At 40.1% G+C, this 27,953-nt stretch overlaps 1 protein-coding gene across 8 annotated transcripts in view; it reads right to left on the bottom strand.

The window, feature by feature from the left end:
• The window catches only part of TCF20 (transcription factor 20), a 130,813-nt gene that overhangs the window by 7,063 nt on the left and 95,797 nt on the right, over positions 1 to 27,953 (bottom strand). For all 8 annotated transcript variants that reach the window (XM_087764625.1, XM_087764620.1, XM_087764621.1 and 5 more), the window contains 2 exons: positions 7,405 to 7,498; positions 1,143 to 1,192 (listed from right to left, as the gene is read on the bottom strand). In XM_087764625.1, coding sequence (XP_087620751.1) covers positions 1,143 to 1,192; positions 7,405 to 7,498 — 144 coding nt within the window. The remainder of the gene's footprint in view (positions 1 to 1,142; positions 1,193 to 7,404; positions 7,499 to 27,953) is intronic.

Genomic DNA, 27,953 nt, shown 5'->3' with positions numbered 1-27,953 from the left:
ATGAATATAAATACATCATATTGTGGTAGAACATCCAGAAAAAAAACATGAGACTCATTCTTGTATGTTTACAAAAGACAGATTAAAGATAATCTGTGAAGACAAAAGACCACCAGATGTCAGTCTAATTCTAGGCAGAGAAGAGATCTGCAGACAAGGACTAAATGGAGACTAATCCCTGCTAGAAAGCAACACAATTCTTCCCTATTATCATTTACTTTCCAGCATATGCCATCCACACTCTTGCACAATTCCTGTCGTATCCAACTGGCTACGAGAACAGCCATTTTTCTGGATACTTCTGAGCATTTAAAACTGGTGGACTGGTATCCACAGCCTCGCGGAGATGTATCCTGCCTTATGGGCTGGGAGGGGTATTCCCAGCACTGCATCACATTGCTTATATGTACAAGAGAGTATGTACTGTCTGCCTTGTCTCCTCTTTCCATACAGACTGAGCAACAGCAGTCCAGCTCTTAACACCACTGTTCAGGCTCCAGGGACATTCAGTTAAGGATGCCCAAACACTAGGCAGAAGTAGCACGCTGAATCCATCACCAAAACCTGAAAATGATGAAGGGTCTTCTGAAGTCAAAGATCTACAGAACAACTAACCAGATATATTGAAGGCTGAGCGGTAGGACTCAGTCTAGTTACTACCACTAAACTAGAACAAGATGTTTCAGGTTCATCACTACATTGGTTCATGACATAGTCTAAATGTTTCAAAAAACTGGTTGAACCTTTTCCATGAGCTATTTTTCTTCCTCCTTGCATCCTCAGTAAACCCAAGGAGGAAAACCACTGCCAGTTTCAATGTAGCACTCAAACAGAAACAGCGAGCAATGTACTGATTCTATCGCAGAAGACAGGAAATGAAGCTGGGCTTTCTAAAGAGTCATCAAGGATCTAAAGAACAACCGAACAGATAGGGCAAAAACTTATTTTATCTTCTTAAACCCTCTGTATTCTTCTCCAGTCAATGTTTGCCCCCAGAATATACCACAAGCACACAACACAGAAGAATTAATCTAAAAGCATCTCTGACTACAGATGTTATCCAGGTATAAAATTACTAATCCAAATTTAGATACCAGAAGAGGGCAGCAAAAAACAGGTCTAATCCAGGAGAGGATTCTTACCTTGTGCTTGGGGCACCTCACTGAGAAATTCTCTTCGTTTAGTAAACAATCTAGAGGAGAAGACAGCAATTTATTACTTTTTTAATAAAAAACAACTGGAATAATACATCATATGTGTTAATCTTGCCTCATAGGTATATATTTTTCATTCAAAGATCTCTTATAGAAATATTATCTTATTAGCAGGTTCATCCCTTCCACCCCCAAAGTTTTAACAAATAGAATTACTAAACACCCCAAGTGACTATGTTGCCTGGATTACCAAGCCAAGTCCAAGCATCCCCAGTCTCCTCGAGCCTCTTTATAGAGTAAGAATCACAACAGCAAATCTACAAATCCTATATCCCAACCCCCTTCAGCTATTCCAGCCTTCCTTGCTACAGCACAAGGATGATGGAGGCATTCATCCAATCTGAACAGACGATCCCTGCTTTATACTTCATAGGAAAATCGCTGCCTTTCATCCTCACCCCAAGGCCCTGCCAACATCAGGGGGAGAAGGGGTGTGTATCTCTAGGTATGGGTGTATATGACAGTTTATTTGCAACCCCATATCCTGGTGATCAGTTTATACTGACACTATGTCTGGTAGTCAGGTGACTCATGCTGCTCTTGGATCTGCTTCCACGATTTGTATATGTGAAGCTTTTATGATCTAAGAAATAGTTTAATTAATGATTTAAACCTATTACAGAAAGGGGGGCACCTATGTAGAACTGCTTATTTAGGAACAAATTAAGCAATACTGTCATTTGAAGAGTATTTCTTTAGTGGCACTGCCAGTGTAAGTGTTGCTTCCCCTCTCACCCTCCCCTCCCAGACGATGCCTCTAAGGGATGCCGAGTCAGCAGCTCCCAGTACTTCAGCACTATGCCCACACCAGGAGCCCCTCCGGCCAGCGTTCTGCCTTCCATTTGTGCCTCCCACATACCCTGTATTTCACCCTCACGGCCAAGTGAAAAAGCAGCACTCTCCAGAGAGAATCCAGCTGCCTCCCCTGGGCGCCCTGAACTGCAGGGCCACCTCTCAACCCGCCCAAACTTCTGACGCTGTTCTCCCCCAGTTGCCTCATGCACCGAAGGCAGGCTGACCCAGCACCATCACCACCACAGCGTGACCGACACCGTGGGAATTCAGCAAGGTGCTTATGACCTCCTATCTGCTCCAACCTACCCAAACAGCTAGCAAGTAAAGAAGCACAATGGTAAATAAAATGTGCTAATTTAAAACGCTCTTAAGTATGTAGCATAACCAGCGCTACCTGCTGTTTCAATCTGCTGGAAGAGTTTAGCAGACAGCAGGAGACTGCAACTAAAGCTTGAGGGAAAAGCTTTCTAGACACCCAAGTTTTGGCAGAGCATCCCTCTGCTATGAAACACTTATGTTTCAACATGAATGCCTCTGGCCTGAATCAAAGGGAAACAGCATGCAATAGGCTAAGTTACTTGAGAGATTTTAGCAAAGGGGAGTAAAACCTTTAATCCTGCCACAGATAATTTCAAATGCAGTATTAGCAAATAACAGGAAATAAATAAAATGTTGTCTCATTATAAGGGCAGGAATGGTACATTTAGACTACAGCATGAATTATCACTGCATAATACAGCAATCATCAAAAATATACAGAGCAATCATCAAAAACATACACAGTATGTTAGAACAGGATGGAGTTTTCTTCTTTCTTGGAAACCCAACATCGGTAATGAATGCACTTCTCTAGTTAGTACACCAGAAAGGAAGATCGTACAAGGACCAGGAAGAGCTGTCAGAAACCTCGTACCTCATATGCCTCATCTGTGCATGGAGCTCAATTTCTTACTAAGGTTGGGATTTTTGTTGCAAATACTAATAGCAGATCCAATTAATAGCAATTTTCTTCTTTCTCTTAAGGGACAACTACGAAAAATTTCATCAGCTCACTGTATAAAATCAGTTGAATACCAATAAGGCAAAACTTGTTCATCATTACAAAGCTGGCCTGGATTTCAGTTAGCAGTTCCAAGTATTTTATATCACAGATTACAATTCATCATGAAGTCACCAGACACACAGCTATGATCAGTTCATTGTGGCAGAAAGGGAAAAAGAACCGAGACTCGTCCTTGTTTGTACAGATTTTTCTCCATAAAGCAGTCAGGGAAAACCTAAAACATTTTTAATAGAAGCAATTATTCTTCTGTAAGCTTCACACTTTGTCTCACCCTCTGTGTTCTGCTTGTTACTCATCTCTAACGATACTTGTGAAGACACAGTATTTCTGTTCTCTGAAAATTCATTTTATTTTGCTGCTAGTCTTTTCCTAATTTACAGTCAAAAATCTTTTGTATGTGAAACTGCCTACGACACAGGTTGTGGGGACAAGTGTGCTGCCACAATCAGGATCTGACTCCAGGTGGGGAGGAACAAGCAGAGGGAGAGGATACAAAATTTCAGAAAACAAAGATCCTGTTTCCATGGAGACATCCCTAGGACTAAGTTATCTTGAGACATCAGAGGCTCTTCATAAATTTGGACAGACGCACGCCAAACACAATGTTAACCACAGCCATTTCCATATAAAAATTACTTAAGTGGCACTACTGATCCTTATTTTTATGCAAATGGCTAAGAGGAGTTCAGCTCTCTTGCACCCTATATTGCCTTCTATGAAAGGAGATCTAAATGAAGGCTGAATCAGGCTCCATAAAAGCATCCATATGTACGAACTGGCAGCTTATGAAGCCACGTGCCTTGCATAGCAGCCAATTAGCCACAGCGGTGCAAAACCTGGCTCCTCACCAGGGTGGGATTGGAAGCCGACCATCAGCGCAGAAGCCGGAGCCCAGGCCGCACCGCGGGGCCGGCCCTTCAGTGCTGAAAGTAACTGAAGCCGTTTTGAGATATTTCACCCTCCAGTCCTTTACCAAAAACGCACTGCCTTTCAAATGAGGCACAGTAACTGACAGGGTACTAACTTCTAATCCACACCAATGCAAGGGTAGAAACACGCTCTGCCTAGGAGTACGACGTGCATGCTTCATCCCAGCTAAGGCATGGTCGCTTCCAGGGATGTTACAGTAACTCGGTCAAACACCAAGTGTTTATGATTTAACATACCCTAAAAAACACTCCAGAAAGTGTCTTCTAGTTTTTGGGTTTGCTTTTGTTTGTTTGTTTTAAGATACAAAACCAATCATGCATATTCCGAAAGCCCGAGAGCCCTTGTTAGCATCAGCACAAACTTCTGAGGATTCAGGATCTGCCCCAGATCCTCAATAAAGCAAGGTGGCACCATCCTTCAAAGCAGGACAGTCAACTTCCAATTAAACAGTCAACTTCAAGTGAAACTACCACAGAGCTCAAGGAACTTGAGAAGTATCTGTATCTGATTCACTACGGGAAAGACACCAGCACTACATAACCAATAAAAAGGGTTTATAGGCAGGCAGCAGGCTGAGGAAAGAGAAAAGAATGCTTATTTGCTTCTCAAGGAAGCCTGCATTTTCTGCTTGGGCATAAATGAAAATCAAGCCCATATAGCTTGCTTATTTCTTTTATACAGATTTATTGGAAGAGCGGCTATAGATTAAGACAGCTTGATTACACCCACAGATAAAACCAACTGCAAACAAGGTCTTTTCCTGTCATCAGGCTGAAATTTTGAATGCTGAGAATGTACTCCAAGCTGAGTTCTTTTATTTGTTTTGGTTGAAAACTCCAGCTAAAGCAGTCTAACCATTTCCTTGAAACTCTTTCTTGGAAAAAGTTATTCTGCCCATGTTAAACATCGCAGCAAATTTTCTCTGAAAAACTCTTAACATCCTGATTTGCAGTAGGACCTGAATTTTAGCTAAGGCATGCCCTTGCCAGCTTACCACAAAATCAGCAATGTAACTCTTTGCAAAGAGGGAAAGGGATTTTAATCGGCACATCCTCAGAAGAGGTTTCTTAGATTTTAGTAGCTAGATCACCTGAAAATTCTAACAAATATGCTTTTGTTTGGGGGTCGGCAGGTTCTTCTTGCCAACAAACCTCTGGCCCGAGATTTATGCACCAGAACCAAAGACTTTTGCATGACAGAGATGAACAGCACAGAAAAGTCCACAGTTCCACTTTCAGAACTGAGACAGAATCATATGCAGTAAATAAAATACAGAATCAATGAGGACAACATATGTTCATGAACGAGCACCCTTTCATCCTACAGGCTGAGGTGTGGCCTTATGGAAAAAGATGCCAGTCTTTAATAAGGCAATTACTATAAGATACATTCATAAGAGACCAAAATTAAACTGACGTGGACACCCTTATTTTCGGCAATTTTCTGAGTGCGATTTTTGCAACCTGAGTAATATTTCTTTAACACCTTATTTACTGTAATATTTCTTTAACACCTTATTTATTGTAAAATCAAGGATTCTCCATCTATACTGTAATAGTAGTATTCCACTGCAATATTAATTCCATTAAAAACATTTCTATTCTAAAATGCAGTGGTCCAACAGGGGGGGGATTTCACAGTGAGAAGTGCAACACAGTCATTCAGAAATGAGCATACCTGCTTCAAATACTGTTACATTTGCAAAACAGCATAAAATACGTGGTGAAACAAGTGGGCTGCTGTGGAGGTGGGATAACAAACAGGAAACTTGCAATTATTTGCCAGTCAAGAGCTGTAATCTTGAATCCTTACCTGCTTGGTATCAGACTAGGTTTTGCATGATATGAGAATCATAGAATCGTTTAGGTTGGAAAAGACCTTTAAGATCACCAAGGCCAACCGCTAACCCAGCACTGCCAAGTCCACCACTAAACCATGTCCCTAAACACCACATCTACACATCTTCTAAATACCTCCAGCAATGGGGACTCAACCACTTCCCTGGGCAGCCTGTTCCAGTGCTTGACAACCCTTTCGGTGAAGAAATTTTTCCTAATATCCATCTAAACCTCCCCTGGTGCAACTTGAGGCCATTTCCTCTCGTCCTATCGCTTGTTACTTGGCAGAAGAGACCGACCCCCACCTCGCTACAACCTCCTCTCAGGTAGTTGTAGAGGGCAATAACGTCTCCCCTCAGCCTCCTTGTCTCCAGGCTAAACAACTCCAGTTCCCTTAGCCACTCCTCATAAGACTTGCTCTCTAGACCCTTCACCAGCCTCGTTGCTCTTCTTTGGACATGCTCCAGCACCTCGATGTCCTTCTTGTAGTGAGGGGCCCAAAACTGAACACAGTACTCGAGGCGTGGCCCCACCAGTGCCAAGTACAAAGGGACGATCACTTCCCTAGTCCTGCTGGCCACACTATTTCTGATACAAGCCAGGATGCTATTGGCCGCCTTGGCCACCTGGGCACACTGCCGGCTCATATTCAGCCAGCTGTCGACCAACACCCCCACCAGGCAGCTCTCCAACCACTCCTCCCCAAGCCCGTAGCGTTGCATGGGGTTGTCGTGACCCAAGTGCAGGACCCGGCACTTGGCCTTGTTGAACCTCATATGATTGACCTCAGCCCATCAATCCAGCCTGTCCAGACCCCTCTGTAGAGCCTTTCTACTGTCCAGCAGATCAACACTTCCGCCCAGCTTGGTGTCATCTGCAAACTTAGAGAAGTGAGAAGTGGGTTACAGAGGACTGGAATAGTGGGACATTATTCATTCTGAGCTGGGATTTTTTACCCAAGAATGAAATTTATCTCCTTGAAAAACTTTCACTATTGTACATAAAATGCCAACTCACAACTCCAGGCTCATAGCTGGAGATAATACCATCCAAACCATTAGCTTGTCCAATGATGAAAATTTGACTTAGAGACTGGCTGAAATGCTTCTAAGGATGGAGAAGGAAGGCTGTGCTGCAAGTGGTACTGATGATTCTACGAACACTTTGCACTTGAAAGCATTACTATGACTATCCATAGGAGCGTAACCCTGAAAGAGGAGACGCCTTTCTGGTTACTTGCACCCATTTAACAAAGGGTTTCTATTTTTCGCAAGAAAAGAGTGGTCAGTTCTCATATTGCAGCCAAATTTCAATCACTGTAGCTGCATTCCCCAAAACCAGGCTTTTGCTGCACTTTCAGTAGATTATTTTTCATTACAAGTTCCATCTTGTCCCAACGTGTTATTGTACACTGTTTATCTGATGCCATTTCTCACCATTTATATTATTGTATCTTCATAGAAGGTGAGAAACAGAGGGAATAAATTTCTAAAGTACCTGGGAATTATTTGGTGTCATATGTTTTGAATAAACGTGAAATACGGTTAACATCATTTGTTCTTACCTGCATCGATGGCACATGGGTAATGGTATCGGAAGGAGCAGCCTTTGTTGTAGCAGCCTAAGGTGGCTCCTGGTTCCTGGCAATGGGAACATTTCTGAAAGGGAAACCAAGAAATGACAATGAAGACTGCAATCATCTTTCCAAACATCTGTATTTTCCTGGGAATTTTATCAACCACATTCCAGCACAAATTTCTTGAGTATCACAATGTTAGATTGTATCTTTCCACACCATATAAAGAAAGGCCTTTTGAATAGGCAACAACACAAGATCTTTCAAACTTTTCAGCTGTGCTAACCAGGCAAGCAATACCAAATGTTCAAACCAACCATTCAGAAGGAACTTGAAACACTTCTCAAATCTGTTTCACTGGCCTATGTTTCAGTACTTGACAATGACATCAGTGTTAAAATTGGAGGAAAAGAGCTTTTTTCAATCTACAGCAGCTTTAAAATGAGAATTAGCATGACAAAGAATGATTTAGAAGATACCATTAATGTAAAAGTAATTTGGTTACATCATTTTCATTATCACTAGCAGTCCAAGAAGATCAAGGCCACATTGAACATTTTTTCACAGGTGATCAAAAAAGGCTTACTGGGAGCAGAAGATGCCATCAAGGGAAAATACCTCGCCATCACAGAAATGGCACATCTCCAAAAGAAACACCTGCAGTGCTAGAAAGACGCTCATACATTTATTTTCAAAGTAGTAAGACTCATCCGATGACCACATTCAATTTTAATTTCTTAAATCCCATTATCTCATCTGGTCAATGATGTATTTAACCACATTATCAGACAGATGTGAATGCAGAATGAAACCACTCACCCATTTACTTCAGCCTGAATGACTTAAGGAATGACCTAACGAAGAAGTAGGCCTATTGTGCATCTCATTCAGACAACAACTTTATTTATTGAATGTATACAGTCAGTTATTTTCATTAACTAATCTAACATTGTGATGAAAGCTGATTTCTGACAGGTTGACATTTTTCCCTTCTAAAAAGAAAACAAGGCACATATGGCAGAAACCACCAAAGGCTAAGAGACCACTACTATTTAAAAATGAAAATGCAAATAGACTAGTGACAAAAAAAGAAAAGATGACCTACAATAACTTTTCCGTTATACTTAAGAAACACAGGAATTTGGTTTTGCTGACGAACACAACCAACACCATAATAAGGCCTCATGTAACTGGTACAATTCACTTTGAGTTTAGGCTATAAGAATTCGTCTTTGGTCACTGACTGCACACAGAGAGATGATGACACGATCTAAAAAACTCTTTTTCTATTGGAAAAGCTAGTGTCAAACTACACTTGCTCTATTAACACTACCAGCAAGCTACACCTGTACAGCACATAGAACAGATGTGCTCAAACCAGCAGTGCACCTGGCACTGCACAAAAGCATGGGGTTTTTTTTACCATACGGGGAGGCTCATATGCCAAAATGGCCACATCAGCTAGACCACACTTCTTCACATCCCTGAATAACATACATGTGGCAGTGGAGGTCTGCAGAATAGATGTGGCCAAAGATAACAGCCACAGCGAAGTTCCTTGCTCTGCACAGTAATCAGGGTTTTGGTTACAATATCTCAAAAAAGACTAAGAATATGTGACAGTCATTGCTCTTCCTACTATTCTATGCTATGCAGAGATGACTATAGTTTGTATTTACATGATTGAATGAGGATGAAAGCAAAACTAGCTTCAGCCATAAAGCAGGTGGCCCTCTCCACATCAAAGCAGATGCAGCTAACAGAAAAGCTTGTGAGACATCAGTTCTCACGGCATCTACAACTGCAGTCTTCAATACTGCCTTCTCTTTTCGGTTATGCCAAAGCACCCTGAGCCTGATCTTCAGCGCTCCCTATGAAATCGTGTCTATCTTCTAAGTAGTGAACGTGTATCACAACAAACTATTGCAGTATTTATGATGTAAGGAAAGTGTCCCCGAAGCCTAGAAAGAGACACCCAAGTAGCTTATTTTTGCCTGTCAGAACATGAACACTAGTTTCCAAAGGTTAAAAAAACAAACAAACCCACCCCCCCAAAAACCAAAACCCAAAAAAACCAAACCAGTATTTAAATGCACACCAAAAGATATGGACCTCTAGCCAAACTGCAATGTAATTCACTCTCTCATGGGAGTAAAACCAAGTTTCACGTATAGAAAATGTCTCTTCCTGGCTATGAAGTCAACCCTAGAAGAATGTTATGTACTGGCAACAGTCCCAGATTCACCTATGCCAAGTATTCACAAAGTGCAGCTTGAGGAGTTCTGAACCAGAGCTCTTTACCTGTATGCTTTATTCTCACTTTTAGATGTGGCTGACTGAGATTAATTATTCTAACAGGACAGAACCCAAATTGGCTATTCTTTTTGAACACAGATATGAATTTCTAGTTTTGTTCCTCGGAGGCATTCTGTCCTCCCCACTTTATCTCATCTTTGAAGTACCATCACACTGTTGCAACAGAAGAGGTCATTCTTCCCTGGAACACCATGTCCTGTACAGAGCAGTCACTAAGACATAGGAACTACAGCAGTAGAGATTAAACTGCAGCTGTGTAAAATATTTCTTAACACTAAAAAGGCATGTCTTAAAAGAGTGTGCTGTGCAATACAACTGAAAACAAGACGACCCCTAGAAAAATTTTTGATGCTTTTCCAAATGTTAATTTAGTCTTTGAACTTCTTCTTTGTTGCATCTAGCATGGTTCATCTCGCTATTCTGAAACTTGCAGCAGAAACACGCATTTTGATGATTTTTAAGCCTGCCTGTAGCGTTCAGCTGAGAATGGGTACGGTATGCTTTCAAATCGGTTGTATTTCGGACTGATTAGGAAAAGTGGGTAGTTAAGATGCCAGAGCATGAGCATCAAGCCTTCATTTCCCTTTCTTTTAGTCTGCCAGACCAACTAGATTATTACCAAGGTTACCTGCAGTTACGCCCACAACAGCAATTCCCCACTGGACTACAATACCATTGACTGCTCAAGGCAGAGATCATCTGCTGCTGCTGGCTCCCCTGCTGCTGAACAAGTCTCCATTCTGGCAGATGCTTCTGCTTTTCACAAGCCACTGACAGTCTAATGGCCCCATTTCTTCTACCTCCTGGGACCCCCGACCATCTGCTTCTTTCAGGGGAAGCTGGGGGAACCACATACACAATAACTACTCTTTTCTTTCGAGTTCTTCCTTCTTGACGCACCACAGAGTGACTGAACAAAGCAGACACCCTACAAAGCTGTATGGTTCTAAAACAACTTACGAGTCTATCACTTAATCTTTGAAAGAGACTATCATCATGTACTGCCACGTTGTTTCCAAATATATCCGGGTGTTTCTAGAAAGACAGAACAAAGTGATTAAAAAATTTCTGGATGGTGTCAGTCGTCTTAGAAGACAAAAAGATGCATAGTTCCTGCTAGTACGTTTTGTGGCTTTCGTCACAACCCTTACCCTTATATACTTATGTTTCAGAACAAAAAGAAAATAAAAGAGGTACACTACAACTAGAAAACATTCTAAAACAAAAATAAAAATCACAGAACCTCATAAAGGAAATGTGTGAATTTGGCTTAATGACCACTAATTGTTCTCTTTGGTCCATGAGCAAATTTTCACCCAAACTCCACCATCCTGCAGCCATTCACCAGCAGATGGTAGCAGCCTGCTTGTCACTTGTAAAGGAATTATAGCATTCTTAGCCAGGGAAACAGCACTCAGGCTCTCATGGGAAGAGAAATTCCTTTTGCTCAGTAAGCAGCCTGCTTAACCTCCCCTGCTTGAAAGAGCTGAAGGCTGGTACTTGGAGTGTGCTCCCAATGGGAGGTGCCAATGGATAGTAATCATTGCCAGGCATCTAATCAACTCCTGGCTTAAATTAAAAAAGGAAAAAAAGGAAATAAAAAAAAGGAGAAAAAAAAAAAGACCACACAGTGAAGATTGATTCAGAGGTCCTATCTCCACAATTCATCTCTGGCCACAAGGCACATATATCTCACTTAGAATAGGCTAGAGAGACTGAAAAGTGCCATTTAGAAGAGACACTCCATCCCTTGAACTAAATTATCAATAGTATTAAAGCCAGATACATTGTCTCTACCTCTCCACGCTATTAGCAGCCCATTTCTTCCTCGCTACAGCTCATCATTCTCTGTCTACCAAAATGAAGTAACACCCAACCTGGAAGTATGAACAGTAGGGGGACAGCTACCACAGTGGCAGCAGAGCCATTCCAATTAATTCAAAATACGAGAACATCCACTAGCTATATTTCTTTTGCTTTAAGGGTTTTTTTTCTGCTGCAATTTGTATTCCTTCATTGCTGTAAGAGAGTAAACTCTTCGGACAGCACACTGCTCTAAATGTAATAAAGAGGGGTGTGGTTTCTGGATACCTTTTTTTGCCTCCCGCAGATTTGTACCCAACTCAACATAAGTGTTATAACATAAACAGGTCCTGAGCTACCTACCTTCCTCCTCCCAAACAAGCACAAGCTCTTCGCCTTGTGAAAAAGTGTCCCAAGCAAAACACACACCTTAACTTTTCCCTTTGGCTCTGCACTGAGAGAGAGATGTCTTTGTCTAGGAGTACTGGAATCCCACAGTCAACAGGGTTTTGCTGGTGGGAGGACGGGAGCTGCCAGACTAGCCCTTCCAACATATTCTGGGTAGCAGCAAGAACAGTTGCTTAGAAGCAGAAGTGAATTGTTTCTGCCTAACACTAATATAAGGTATTTTCAGATGATTCCTCCACTGTCTTTCTTGTGGAATAATTGCCAAAGCAGTTTAAGCAAGGACATTCACAACAGATGCAACCATATCACATTTTCTACTGTCTATAATCCAAAGTCTTTTCTTGCTGATCAGTTGCTTCTTTCAGTTTGCTCACCTGCGCCCCACACTCAGGCCTCACTCTAACTTCCTCTCTTCCAAGCACCAGTTTCTCCTTTGCTCTCTGTTTTCTTCCCTTTTGCTTTGCTTTCTAGGTATCTCCTTGTTTTTCCCCTTCTTGCCTATCAGTGTCAAGAATGCATAAATGGAATAAAATGGAAAGCAACAACTGAAGGTTACTAAAAAAGGAAAAGCAAGCAAAAAATGAAATATATGTGGCATTAATTATACAGGTACAAGTCTTCAACTTTACATGTTATATGCATTTTTCATACTCTCTCCTTCAGCAGTTTAAATTATAAGCTTTTAGGAAAATAATTGCTCCTGTATAATTGCACTGCACAAATGCAGATGTAAGATAACGAGGATTTCGGAGTCAGCTGCAATATTAGGAAGGAGGGCCTTCTGACTATTTCTGATTAAACAGTTGGCAGGCTAGGCAGCAGCTCAGATTTAATATCCAGGCGAAAGGGCAACAGAAGCAGCAGGCAGCCGCATTCTCTTTCCTGGAAAGCAGGATGTAGAGAGGCAACTTACTCCAAAAAGCTGTGAGGAAAATTAAAAAATAGTTGTACCGTTTGCTATAGGAGAAAGGAATAAGTGATTCTGATAGACTGCTGCAAAAAGGGATTGAAATGAAAAAGAGGGTGGGCAGACATTTTTAGGAAATAGGAGAGGACAACAGCACTTTCACTCTAACATGCAGATACTGGTTAATGAAAAAATTTGCTTATGTGGCTGGGGCTAGAGATAACAAGCAGTACTGAAGGATACAGAATTATTAGTTTCCATTTCCTGTCAAGCAATTTAAGTTCTCAAAAAACCAGGCACAGAATATCAGAAAAATGAACCCCACAATTAAAAAGATAAAAATCCTTTAAACTCGCATTGTTAAAAGGTATCTCTTGCCAATGATGATATACTCCTGTAGCAAGCAAATAAAGTAATAATAAAGGAAAATAGTCAATGAAGTAAAACTGGGCAGCTATCTTCAAGTCAAGAAACTAAGGACAAATTTAGATTCCAAGATTTCAGCAAACGGACAAATCAATGATCTGGAAGATGCTACACTAATAAAGCTGCATTAGGAAACACAGTAAAAAGTCAGAACTGCAGTGCTGCACGGGCTGCCGAAGCACAAAGGGAAGCTACAGCTCAAAATGGATGGCGTGGAAAAAACCAGAAGAAATAGAAGAACCGAAAAATGTCTTAGAAAAGGGAAATCCTATTCAATATATACAAAACTCATTAAAGTACAACAGAAGCACCTGGAATGAAGAACAGAGCATTCTATTTCCCTCAACTTGAAGGAAAAAACGAGAAAGTAACAAGAACAGAAATAAATAGTTAAGTTTTGACAAGGAATGGTTTGCCAGCAAAAATTGCTAAGGTCCTATGCAGACACTTAAGCTATTCAACTGTACTTATAGAGACTCTCGAAAAGGGGGGTGAAAAATAAGGTGTGAAAACTTGTGAAGTTTGTAAAATTATCCAAGGTAGTCAGATCTCAAACTGATGGTAAAGAGCTGCAGAAACATCTCACAATCCTGGATAACTCTGTGATAAAATGGAGATGAAAATTAACATCATTAAGTGCAAAGTGATACACATGGGGAAAACATTTTCGCCTATGCATATACATGACAACAGACTAAATTAGCTTTTACTACTCATGGGAAGGTATTAGTAGTCATCCTGGACAGAAACATCATGCAGTCCCTGCCACCGCAAAAAAAGACAGCCAGAATGTAAATAGTTATTAGGAAAAGAAATCAATAATGAAAACCAAATCTTCATTATATCTACCTGTTACTTTAGTAGTATCCTGACATCTTAATATTGTGTGTGGTTCTGGTCACCCTATTAATAAAGGAATACAACAGATCAGGAAAAAAATAAACAGACAGACCACACAGATAACTAGGAACGTAAATAGCTTCCACAGGAGAAAAGGCTAAGTATTTTGGAAATGAGATAACTAAAGGGGGACCGAGATCTACAAAATCAAATATGGTGTGCATAAGGGAATGATTCTTAGCCATTTCCCAAGATTTCCAAGAAGGAAGAGCAAATAATAGGTTTAAATTTAAAATAAATTAGCTTTTTTCCCACACAACAAATAATTAAACTATAAAAGTCATTGCCAAAGAATGCTGCACTGGCCAAAAGATAAGCGAGTTCAAAAACAGATCAGACAAATTCATCAAGGATAGATATGCCACTGCCTGTTAAACACAGTGATGCGAAAGAGACTAGTCTAAAGTTGTGATTGCTGAAAGGAGGAAGAAAATACACAAGTAGCACTCTACATGCCTGGTTTACTACACATCTCTGAAGATAACTGCTCCTTGCCCTTGCTGGAGACAGGACATCACAACAAAACACCCTTTTGCACCTGCCTGGAATAGCAGTTCTTTTGTAGACCAAGAGATTTGATTGTGAAACTCCACAATGAACAACAACAAACCACCATGATTATTAAAAAGAATGTAGGCACCCAGAAATTATACGGTTAGCTTACAAGTTTTTAAGGCTCTTCAGTCTTACGTCCCTAACAGGAAGGCTGAACTGAACTGTAACACTATATAAAAGGACTGAAATTTGATCTAAGCGATAAATTCATCTTCACTACTGCATACAAGCCTAAGTGTTTCATTCACTCAGTGGAGTGATCAAAGGCTTAAATGTGCATGAACATACTCTAGGAGCCGAGACTGGTGAAAAGCTGAGAAAGTCATGGAGGAGGATGAACCCTCCCTGCCTCTCAAACAATGGAAAGAGGAAAAAAAAACCAAATGAAATAAGGACCAAGCATAACTGAACCAGAATAGAGGTTAGATACCTCAAGAGTAAACTGATGGCTAACTAAAACAGATTTAGCAAAATTGACAAAAAATAGTAACTTTAAATGGCAATGAAAAAAACATGTTTAATTTCAAATTAAGCAGGCTAAGTGCACACCTTTATAACAATTTCATATTTTAAAAGGAATATTAAAATAATACATAGACTACCAAGTCCAAGAAGAGAAGAAATGCATAAATCTTGTTTCCTTTGATGACAAAGAGCCACCCTGAATGAGAGAAACATTTCAGACAACCACTTACAAGTATAGGGATTTGAATTTGCTAAAGTATGCAAGTCTAGCAGAAAAAAAATTATACAGTTTATGCTATCTTGGCTATTCATTTGGGGAATTAAATGTGCAACAATAAGTGCAATTTAGTTACGAAAAGGTCTGAAAGATAGAAGAGCAGACTTAAAAGATGAAAAAGAAATTCAAATTTTCAAGCAGTGATTATGTGATAAGGATATACAGAGTTGTGGGAACAGCACCGTCAGCAAGAGAGAGCATTTACTCCAGTTGCATTTTCTGCCAGTACTAATTTCTTTCCCAACCATCTTGGGTACTGATTACAGGAAATATCCAAATATATGGTGAATTTCTGTTTATCACGAGGTCTACCAGTATAAAACAACAAAACAAAGCCTTAAAACAAAGCAACATCACCACCATGAGGGAAGAGTTTTTGGATAAATAACTACCAAAAGCTCTCCCCTGTAAAGCAATACCGTTGAATATCAATGACTGGAGTGACATAAAAAGGAAAAAACTGACATAAACAAGAAAATGCAATAAACTCAAGGAATTTGGTTTCAAGGAGGCAAACTGCATGACGGAACCAGTTTTCCTCTAGTCAAAGAAAAAAAGGAGGTGATGCTTAGTATTTACTAAAAGGCTCAAAGAAAAAAAAAAGGTCTAGTTCATTAAGGACACAATCACTATGTTATTAGTGGCAGTGGATTCAACAGAAACAAAACCTTTGTAAAGGCTTAAAAATAATGAAATGCTTTTGAGCAAGGCAAACTGTAAATGGAAAAGATTTTGACAAGATATTAAATACCTACGCAGCCTGGCAGGAAAGAGGGTGCAGCACAAATCCACTCCTGTCAACAACTCAAAGACGTGTAACATTGGACAGAAATAAACCATTTGTCATTATTTGTAATAACCTGTGCAAGCCCTCATCATAAACAGAGCCCCACTGTGCAAGACACTTTGGTAATACAGAACAAAGCATTGGTGGATGCAAAGGATGAAACAGGAACGGTGGGACTGAGCCAGCAGCACTGGGCAGAGTCCATGACAGCAGCAGGCTAAGCAAAGCATATCCAATTGTTCAGCAGAAATCCCAGATAAGAAGGGCTTTGAAGAAATGCGTGAAGGAAAACAAAGGCAAACGTGCAGGGTTTTGTAAGTGAGGTACTTCATCTAGGAAATTATAAAATTAGCCAGGATGCACTGATTGGAAGTAGATCATAAGTTCTTGAAACTGAAAGAAAAAGAATCAGGATGAAAGCAGACAAAATAATGACGAGTGAATTATATTTGATGCACAAGAAAAGAGGAAGCCAGCAGATGAATGTGAAGGAAGTAGGCATGTGAAAATGATAGTTTAGAAAAAAATTTTTGTAACAGTATTTCAAATAGACGTTTACTCATTAGTAAGAATACCAATTCTTAAATTAAGGTCTAAAGAGCTGCTCCTACTGTGCAGTCAAAATATATTCCACTGCAAGTAAGGATAGGTGAAAAAGGCATAATCATCTTACTGGAAAATGAAGAACTTGTCTCTCTAGAAAACTGGTAGCAAATAAAAATACTCAATACTGTTAAAGAGAGAATGAGAAGACGACAGCTCCTCCAGAAGGCTGCTGAAGCAGTAGTTGGTGGCAGAGCTATAATAAGGAGTAGCAAAGCGCACACAAGTATTCCTGAGGTCACTGGTGGCTGCTGCTACCACCCAGGAAAAGCAGCTGAAGATGAGCAACAACAGCAGGTCAAATGAATCCAAGAGAAGAGGTAAAGGTACAATGCTTGAGGAAGGAGAAACTCCTGTGAGTCAGTACATCTCTCTTTAGTGATAAGGTGTCAAGTAACACATCAGTGTTAAAAAAAAAAATTTTGAAAAGAAGATACAAGCTCACAAATTACAGCAATAAATAATCAATCACAGTTGAGGAAAACTAAACAAATTAGTAACACACATTGATGAAATGACCTCAGATACAGGGGAGGTGCTCTATGTAAAATAATGTTTGCTGGCCAAAAATCTGAGTGGGTTTAAAGAGGAATATGTTATTTCACTATTCAATAATCATCAGGAAAAAAACCTACAAACCATAATGATATATGTGCTGCTTAAATTGCCCATTACAATAATAGCTACTTTTCATGAATTCTGAACGGAATTTATTCAAAAATATCTAGGGTCAGGAGGCTTGCCAGAGACACACGACACAGGAAAACTTCGTATGAGCTAGCAGAAGTTTAGAAGTGGCAGCAAATATAAATAGCAGCAGAAGTCCAAGGCTGGATGGCATTCCAGCTGGATATTACAAAGCAGCTGAGGTAGTGTCAGTAGTTTCCTTAAAGGACAGACTTGATGATGTTCTCCTGGGAGAAGAACTTCCTCCATCTAAGTATTAAAGAGCTGTGTGGTTCTCCCCAGATCGGGGAGGGGGAACCCCCTAATGAAGATTTTTTTGGGCTCAGAACACTGCTGAATTGTGATAAAGGCAATAACATTATCTGATTATTTGCAAGCCACATCTTCAGTTTTCATAAATCTAGATCAATCTATACTAAGATAAAAAGGACTGATATGAGCCACAGACTACTAGAAATAAGCCACTGTGCAAGATCTAAGAGAAATTTCAATCTTCTTTCACCTGAGGCAGAAATCAAAGGATAGAGGCATTTTTGTTTTGTTTTTCATTTATTCTACACAGGCACACCCTCTTCTCACTTCTTATTCCTCTGTCTTCTGAAGGCTCTAGCCCAAAAGCAGAAGTGTAAGTCATCAGTAAAGTCTTCTTTGTTAAGACAGCTTCAGAGAGTCGCAACAGAAAATTCTTCTTTTGGTATTACCTTTGAACCTATTTGTCCAGAAAACTGAATTTACTGGTAGCTCTTCAAAACTCCTGCTCCCCAGGAACTGCCTCTGCAGATTTCTTCTTAGAGGAATAGTACCATGTAGCATCACTAAAGAATCCTTATTCTCCCCAATGATAATGTGTGACACTTCAAAGGAGGAATAATTAAATTTAACTATAGGAGTTAAGACTGCATTAAAACCTCATAAAATAGTTTTATGTACCTATAATGTGGGTACTAGAATTTTCCTAATCTAACCTAAACAATTTCCTAAAATTTTTGTTTTCTGGAAAGCATTGTTTATGCGTTGTGTCAACCTTGATGTTTTAGTGATTAAATTTAACCTGAAGAGTCGTTCCCCCAGAAAACACTTAACAATTAAATATAATAATGAATTTACATATGGTACCAGTACATTCAAGTTAGGATCTTCAGCATTTTAACTTTCTAGAAGAAAAGAGAAAGCTAACATCAGATGAACACATAACAAAACATTTTTATTATCTTCTGCTGACCTGACTCTAAATGATACATGAACAAACTTCAAACTTAGCTTCCTCCCATTACATCTGTGCAACTACAACATGCAACCTTGTATCGGCTCCCTGATCTTCCAACTTAATTGAGAACATCTGACAATTTAAACACATACTGTACTTTCAATTTTCAAAGCACCCTACAGATTTATCTTAATGGTCACAAAATAAGCAGTTTTAAAGCCTAAATTACAGAATAATTAACTAACTTATCAAAGGCCACATAGGGAATTTTTGACAGCGCAGGCACAAAGTCTGAAAAGTTCACAGCTCTCAATCCTGAACTCAAGTACACGAAGTTCCCTTTCCCTCCCCCCCCCCCTTTTCTTTTTTTCCTTCCCTTTAAGTTTCACATCAAGCAGCAGTGTCCCTTAGAGAAAGTCTCCATTTCAGAGATTCATGCCAGGACACCCTCCTCCTTTTCCCCCCTCCCTCAGTAGTAAGTCTTTTATGAAGCTGGACAGTCTCCTTTAATCATCAATAACTTTCTGAAACTTGGCAAGCGTGAGTTCTCAGTAAGAATAAAGGAGTCAGAAATGCAAGAAAAGCTGCAATTAATAGCAGTATAGTGCAAAGTACCAACAAAACCACATTTTGTGAAATGATAAGCCATGAGAAAAAGACAAACATACAGCTGAATTAGAACTAAGGGACCTATGCATAAATCAAAAGAAAACATGCAAGAAAGAGAAAAAACCCAATCATTAATAAGTAAAGATCGCACAACCAGTTTTTAACATCTACCTTTAATATTTTCCCCGAACAGAAGGAAAGCTTAGGACACAGACAACAATTAGCTGGTTGAGCTAAGACTTAAGTGTGTCTATGCTACGATCGGTTGTGCAACCAGACCTCGGCAAGACACAGGCAATCTATTTTTACCACTGGTAGCTCAGGTACTGGAAGAGCACAGCTGCAGCACGCAGAGCCCTGGGCGGGCTTTGCCGCTCACCACGGTCTGTGTGTCTTGACGAGGGTTGGTATTTTATGCTAAGTCCTAGGCTGTTATGTCTACTCTTAGCAACAGTTCAGCAAGCCTGAAGACAATTTAAGTAGATCTACATGATTAAAGTCACACCCTGAGCACTGCTAGGATTTCTCAAAAGAAACTGCAGCTATTTTGGTCCTTTTAACTGAAGAGAAATGCCTGCTTTAGGTTACTCTGGCTGGCAAATTAGGCCAGAAGAGGGCAGGGACCATGCAGTCCCTAGTGCTTCTACATCATGGAGTAATAAAGAAAAACCCCTACCTTTTCATATGTCTAGACAACTAGAGGGTTGCACTTGACATCAGTAATAAATGCTGCAAAGCTATACACATTTGAGAACCACCTTAGATAAATTTTAAGATGTACCTTTTATTGACTTTACTAGTTTGTGTAATTAGTAATATCGTTCTAGAAAAACTTCCAATCTGAAGTCATGGTCTTGAGCAGCCCACTTACTTTCAGACCATTTTAAGACATCAGGTTTTACTTGCACAACCTGCTGCCCCCTCCTATCCCTAGCTGGGGAATTTTCCTGTATCAGTACTGACGCTAAGGGTCAATAAAGCTGGTCCAGCCAAAAAATTCACTTGATAAAAATGGGGTGGGGGAGGAATTTGCTGGCCAGATCAGCTACCTGACTTGGTTCAGTCACAGAGCAGTAGTGCTAGCAGAATGGGAGGTGTGGAGGAGAAGAATGGCTTCTAACAACCCTAACTTAGCCTAGACGAAATTACCACCATACTTCATCTTCACAGACTCCTTAGTGGAGCAGAAGTGGTTTACAAGGGACACTCTTCACTCTTTTGTACCTTTAACAGCAAAGGAGCCTTGACCTTTTGCTATATTCCTACCTCCCTCTACCCTCATCTTATTCCACTTCCTCCAGTCCTTGCCCTGCACTCATCTTTCCCCTAATTTGCCCCACTGCAGCACAAAGCAAGAGGACTGCTATCACAGTAAAAAAGGGAATTTCATCAAGTTCAGGGGGGGATTCTGAAAAAAAGAGTTTTAGTTGTGGCAAGGAGTGGGATAAGACTATGAAAACCAGCATTGCTGTGAGAGCAACTCAGAACTTCAAAAGGGCCCTTTGAGGAAGACAATTATTTTTGTTAACTCCCTACATGAGGGCTAATCCACATCCCGTCTCTGTGCCCTATGTCCAAGCTGTGCTGTTTCGGCCATTTGCTCCATTTCCCACTCCTGTCTCCCCTCCTGACTCAAGGCTGCAGCAGGAGCGAGCTGTTGAGGGCAGCTAGCATCAGAATTCCCACCCCCATATTCCCCAAACACCTTTGGGCCCAGTGCTTTGTGCTCCAGTCACATACCTTCTCAACATGGCTCAAGCCACTTATGCTCACCCATAGCTTTAGCAATACAAGACTGCTGTTAAATGCTAATTGCTTACTAATGAAAACTAATCATCATGCAATTAAACTTTAATCACTAAGCAGCTGGCTGAGATCCAATCTGTAACAATGAAGGCTCATTAATAACTTTCTTCCAAAGTGCTCTATCCATGAAGACTATCCTATACTTCACACGGAGTCCAGCTAAGTGCATGAAATTGTTTGAAAAATCTTTCCTCTGCCAAGAAAGAAATAAAAACTACCCAGAGCGCAACAGTGTATGAGTAGCATAGTTTAGATTAGCTGAAAAGGATGGTTTTAAGATTCAGAGAACCCAAACTCTGTTCCCAGCTTCTTCCATAACCTCAGGCAAAGTGTGCAGCACAGACAGAACCTCTGTTCTCCAATTCTTGTATCTGCAGAGTAGCATCCTTCAAGGCAGAAACTGAGTATTACTTTTGCTGTAGTTTCTAACATTATTACATGAATACTCATTTACTTCAGTTTTATTTTTACTAATATTTCTAAATCTAGGGAAATTAACCTCTTTCAGAACATATTTCTCTAATTAAAAAAATATTGGGGTTATATAACTAGGTTTATAACGGGCAGATAGATGAAAATTTACTTTTGAAAAAAAAAAAGTTAAAAAACTGCTTTCTATATTGTATTTTAAAAAAAATCTCACACCACCATCAGTAAGTGTCTCAGTTTTGCCTGCACCATTCCTACCCCAGTCTGGCTACTGCACAAAACACTAGGCTTACATAGTTCGGGGTTTTTTTTATTAATTTGGTTTTGTATTGCAGCATTTGAAGAGCTTTCCTTTATTATGAATGGTAGAACACTGGTATAGTTGAAGCATTATTTTTGCTTATTCAGTGATCAAAGGATACAGGATAACATTTATTTTAAAAATAAAATGGAGAAACTGTAAATTTTTTTATTTAAAAAGTCTTAAAAAAGATAGAATGTAATTTTAATAATCCGTACAATATTATATAACAGAAAGTCATGAATTCTTACCTCCAGAAATTAGCCTCTTATCAAATTGAACAAGCAAAGAAAGATTAAGAAGTAATAATCTTTTCAAAATCAGGGAAAATATTTTTAAGGTTTGCATTTTTGCCTATTTGTAATCAAATATAGGCCATTTTAAACACAGAGGCACGGAGCAGAACAAACTTCTAAAGTTCTTGAATGTCTTTCAACACTCATTTGTTAGTAGCACTCTTCTAATGAAGTTAAGGGAATACAGCTCAAGTGACTACCATCTGGAATGAGTTTAAGTTAAAAAAGGTACTTCAGTTTAAGTTAACAAAACAAAACACAAACAGCACAACCACCATCCTACTGAATTTTGGGGAATCTTAACATTTTTGTCAGCACAGCTTAAAAAGAGTCAGGCTAAAATGACACATAAATGGATTGTATTCACTCGCTATTGAGAATTTAGCAAGAGTTTGGCATCTCTACAGTAACAAGCAACTTAAATCTTGAAAAGGATTGTGTGAGCTTGTGGATAGCCAGACAAAAAGCTTTAAAGCTTTGTTTAGAAATCTCCTGCACAGAGAAGGCCCCATCCACATTTGGAAGAGCTTCTTAGAAATTAAAGTCACTTAAGCGTATTTTTAAACAAAAATTGTACATAGATTTCAAGGATCCCTGATGCTTTATAGAAAGGCCATAACTATGGAATGAGCAAGCTCCTTTTTACATACAAGTTTCCAGTGCTCCCGGCTACAACTAATATAAGTGGTTAAACATCCTATTCTTTCCCAATGCTCTATTGTCAGTAAATCTGTTTTCCGCTTTCCTCACTCCACATGCTAGACAAACAGTAAAATATAAAACCACATGCAAGCACAGACATAATGCCCATACTTCGGGATAAACTAGCGGCAAAGGAGTCTGCACAGAAATTACTTCCCTGCCTACTCTTCATTTTCTCTCTGCCCCCATTTAAAAAGGTCGATGCTGTAGAAGTCTTTCCTGTGCTCCCAGTACCATCTTTATGTTTAAGACCTCAACTAAACTGTACTTCCTGCCATCTACAATCCATGATCACCAATACGCTGCACCAGTTTTACCTCATTTTTACTCACAATAAAGCCAAGGAAAGCCAGCTTCATTTCACAAATGTAAATCATGGCTTCCAGTTACTCAAGATACTGAAATATATGCATCAGAAATGTAGATGTGGCTTCTGTCTGCTCACCTCTTCGGCCTTTGAGGCTTGTGATACCAATATACAGAGCTACTGTGAGCTGCAAAGTGCTGTAGGACTAGTCATTCACACTTCTAGATCCCTACCAGAGGAAGGTGATGAACTGAGATACAACAGGGGCTCCTACCCGGTTCTCATCTCTATGGCGGCACACTCTTACAGACCAAGAGTCACGACAGCACAGAGAGTTTCAGTAGCGTAGCAGATGGCAGTGGCTTTCTGAGAAAATCGAATCTCAAGTTCATTATTCAGCCTGTCTTTCAGAATTTCTTCTCCACCCAAAATTTCATGCTTCCTTATTTTTGTAACACTGCAGAAGAGTATTAAAGATGCTGCCATTTCCTGAGGAATGAAAACGAATGTTAAACTAATTGTGCTAAGGACTGTCTTCAAGAAAGTGAGCACATTTTCAGCTCAGGCAACTAGGTGTTTGGACACAGTCTGTCAATGAAAACTAAGAACTCAACCACTTTAAGGGTAACTGTAGAAGGTGCCTCAAGATTCTGTGGTGCTCCTCACTTGAGGGGTTAAAGCATACTAAAAGCTGTTGCCAGAGATAAAAATAAGCAGACAATGTTCTCAATACACCCTTTTTTCACCTACTGCTAACAGGCAGTTTTAAAATTTGTTACTGGTTTCTCTTTCCCCACAGTGAAAAATTAACAAGCTCCAGTGTCACTTCTTCCTACTCTGGAAATTTCTCCCTACTATCACAGGTCTGGGTGTAAGAAACACAGGTTTTCCTTCCTGTGTTTGTCAGGCATGTAGTCTTTGAAGCAGCAGATTATTATTTCAGCTGAACCCTGACGCCATGCAGAACTTCACTTGAGGGGCTTTTTTTGGGGGGGGGGCGGGGGGGGGGAGGTCAGGTTCTGCACATTTTTCTTCTCTAAAAAGAAGGATAATGAATAAAAGGTCAGCATTCATCTCCCAACGGTTAGAAACAGTAGCACCATGGGCCTAAAAGACTTTTCAAGTGGTGCTGTCACCTGGGCACAATTTTGTGTTGTAGCTAACTTGATCTTGGTTGTAATTACCAGTGGAAAGGGCCCTCCCTGTCAGACACAGGAAACATGGTTCAGAGAGTAAGCGGATTCAGATGGCTGATCTGGCACAGAGATCCTCCACCACTCCAAGCTAGTCTTCTGATGGATTAGCTAGCTAAAAATCAACCCACTGTGCAAATGCACAGTTGGTAGATCTAGCACAAGGGGAACAGTGGGAACAAGCAGCTTGCAAAGAGGATAAAGTAGGATCACTCCTCTTGACAGCAACTCACTCCTAGCCTGGCTTAGGGATAACAAAGCACACCTGTGCCAAACGAGACATTCAGAATAAACTGACACCATCAGACTCATGGCACTACGCTACTCAGGTTTCTGGGGCTAGAAACTGTTTTTGCTTTTTTTTGCCAGAGGTGGCTAACCTTCCAGTTTTCTCAGTTCATGCTGATTCCCCAGCTTAGGCATCTGATTAGCCACACAGTTAGGAACCTTTTTAAAGCAATTACTTACAGCATGTAGGAGCATTTTTGTTAGGCTTTGATTTCCCAAGTCTGAGAATATAAATAGCTTAATTCCTAGTGATCCCTCTAGGCACCTTTCTTTACCCAATTTACAGCTAGGGTCCATAATGGTAGAGGTAAACAAAAGAAAATGGTTCTATGAAAGCAACAGAGTAAACAAAATATTATAGATAGGCAATCCTTATTTCCTCTATGGTACAGATTTCCACAGATAAGATACTCTGGGAGATCAACCAGCAGGAGTCTGAAGTGGTCAAGGACAACTTCTGGGTGCGAAACCAGAAGTTGTTCTCCATGAAATCTGGATAGCATATGCAAACCTACCTCCAGCCCTACAAACTAACAAAGGCACACTCACCATGAGCCAGAAGGCTGCCACTGCCCAACAGTAATGAAAAATTCAAATATTTAAATATCAAGTTGCAAAGAGAGACATGCATTTAGGTTGTGAATTTCTGTGAGCCCATATGCATTTTTTAAGAACTTTCTCCAAAGTCAGTCTGACCTTCTGAGCAAGCTTGTTAACAGTCCTAAAGCAGGTAGATTTCTCCTCTTCAGGTAAGCAGCAGGCTTTGAAAGATAATCCATGTAGAGTCGGACTGACAAAATTCCAGATTGGTGAGAGAAAGCCCAGAATCTCCTTCCATTATACTGTAGATGATGGGCAGATTTTACCCTTCACTGCTTGTTACTCTGAAGTTCTCCTGACTGAAACCCAAGATGATCCTTTCAATAAGAAGCAACAAAGAAAACAGGTTCCAAGGACTTCTTTTCCATGTACAAGGATTAAAAGATTTCTCAAGCTGGGAACGAAGCAGAGATTGATGAGAAAAGCATTAAATTCTTTAGACCTTTTTAAAAGGGATCTTTAAAAAGGGGATAAACAAGTTTTCCTTTCACAGAGCACTGTCAGCAGAAACAAGAGGCAGGTTTACCTTCAGCAAGGTCAATTCTGATGAAGGCGGGGGGGTGGGGGGGTGGGGAGGAAGGGGGGACGGACACCAAACAAAACCAAAAAAGCCCCAGAAGTAATAACTGTACTAGGCCAGAGCCTCTGCCTTGGAAAAAAAAAAAGGGTTTTATAAAAAAAAAAAAAATTAAAATTTTTCCAAGAAACAGCATACCACCTCCTAGTGAACAGCTTTTTAGAAAACAATAGTAGAACTATCCTCTCAGACTCTGCAACTCAACCTAACACAAAGAATGTTCTCTGCATTGTTCTTCACTTACAGCTTCTTAAATTTAATACTGAGAATAAAGACCATCAATTCTTTTGAACATTAAATCTGCTGACAACTACCAAAGTGACTTCATAATTTTGCCAGTTTCAAAGATAACCAAGATTTCATCTTGCATGAAAACGAGTTTCTCATTAATAGGAAGAAAATGAGAAGATAAACACAGTAGGAAACTGTTTCCTTAAAGGTATTTATAGCAAATTGCATGCAACTGTTAGTTTTCCAAATCTATAAATGCAAAGAAATGGTTGACATGACTGTAAGAAGAGAGACAAAAAAATTTCCAGAGGAAGAATATGGATATATTTTCAAACGTGCTGCAGGAATACCTGCTGTAAGATTCCTAGTATCATAAGGCAAAGATCTTTTGCCAAATCACTTACAATCTGCTTTACTTAGTCCAAAACATGGCCACCTTCGACATTTGAAAGAAAGCATTCTATCAGCAACAGGATCATCCAGCACCAGGGAGATGGCATTTTTTCAGTTCAAGATTTCATTAGCCTTGGAACAAAAAATGTCCAAAAAAACCTGCAGGAAGGCCAGTTAGCACCCTCACTATGGTTTAACAAGCAGTTTAAGAGAGAAAGACCCACTACTTGGCAGGTAGGTCCATCTGCTGGGGTATCTACTTGGAACTTCAAAATAAGGAGAAGGACTAAGCCATTCTGCATCTGAAGCAGCCCAATTCATCTGATCAGCTATTCACATTCTCAGAACCAAGAAGCCCTCTAGAGTGGCCAGAGAAAGAGGAACACCTTTTTGCCTTCGAGAAACACAGATTCTAGCACTTTGGAGACCAGCTGGATTGACACTTAGAAGATAATACATTCACACTGTTTTCAGTCTAGGGTGAAATCAAACTTTAAGAAAAGCTCATGAGAGTCACTTCACATTGTGATAAACCTTTTCAAGATAATACCTTCTCATCTCAAATTCTTCTAGAGCATCTGGTACAAGTTGATCTTTGAGCAACCTCACATACATTCTAAGCCTTCCCTGAGATTGGCTATGGGGCTGTTCTCAAAAAACTGCAATAAGACACAGACATTTATTCATATAAGGAACAGAAAACTTAACATAGCAAGAAAAATGCTTCAAATTCCTTCCTGATTCTGGAAGGCAAACAAGAAACAGAGGTGGTTGGGGGGTGGTGGGAGGGGTGAATCTATAATAAGCTTCCATGTGAGAAAAAACAGGTGAGTGTGTGAGAAGAAGAAATGCAGGGCAGGTTACTTATGCCACTACCTCTGCATCATGGTTCGATGGTTTATAGTGTTTGACTAGAAGTTTAAGTTTCTTATTTCTATACTAGGATGCTGCATAAGCAACAATAGAGCCAGATCTCTAAAGAAAATATTTCAACTCGCTTAATGGTATGGATTCAGTTTAAATTCGGTGCACATTTACCCTCTGTGGGTATTGCAAACAGTTTAGCTAGATTTTGAATTACGGCAGTATTTCATTTGCACCGAATGTGTTACAGACATGAATTATTCACTTCCAGGCTCATGACCTTTCATCTGCCGTAAACTAATGTCTTTCCTTACCCTAGACCATATTTAAGACCATATTCCTGTATGCTTGTGCATACATCTGTCTACTCTCTCCTGCTAGCAAGCAGCTCCATGGTTTGCACATCTGCTTTTCCAGGACACTAACACAGATGAACTGCACGTCAGAGGGAACAAAAAGAAAATGCACTTGCAAAGCAAGGAAGAGGTAAAGAGCGAGCATATGCAACAAGCATGGGAAATCAGCTGTCTGAGCCAGAAGGCTATCCTCAGGCAGTGGGGCAAAAGAGTCTAGTTCAACAGAGCCTTTCCACTGCCTGGG

The sequence above is a fragment of the Nipponia nippon genome, unplaced genomic scaffold, assembly GCF_047370975.1.
Source record: "Nipponia nippon isolate SJK-2023a ecotype South Korea unplaced genomic scaffold, ASM4737097v1 scaffold_3, whole genome shotgun sequence".
NCBI lineage: Eukaryota > Metazoa > Chordata > Aves > Pelecaniformes > Threskiornithidae > Nipponia > Nipponia nippon.
The sequence above is the reverse complement of the archived record's forward strand: the minus strand, read 5'-3'. Positions and strand labels throughout refer to the sequence as shown.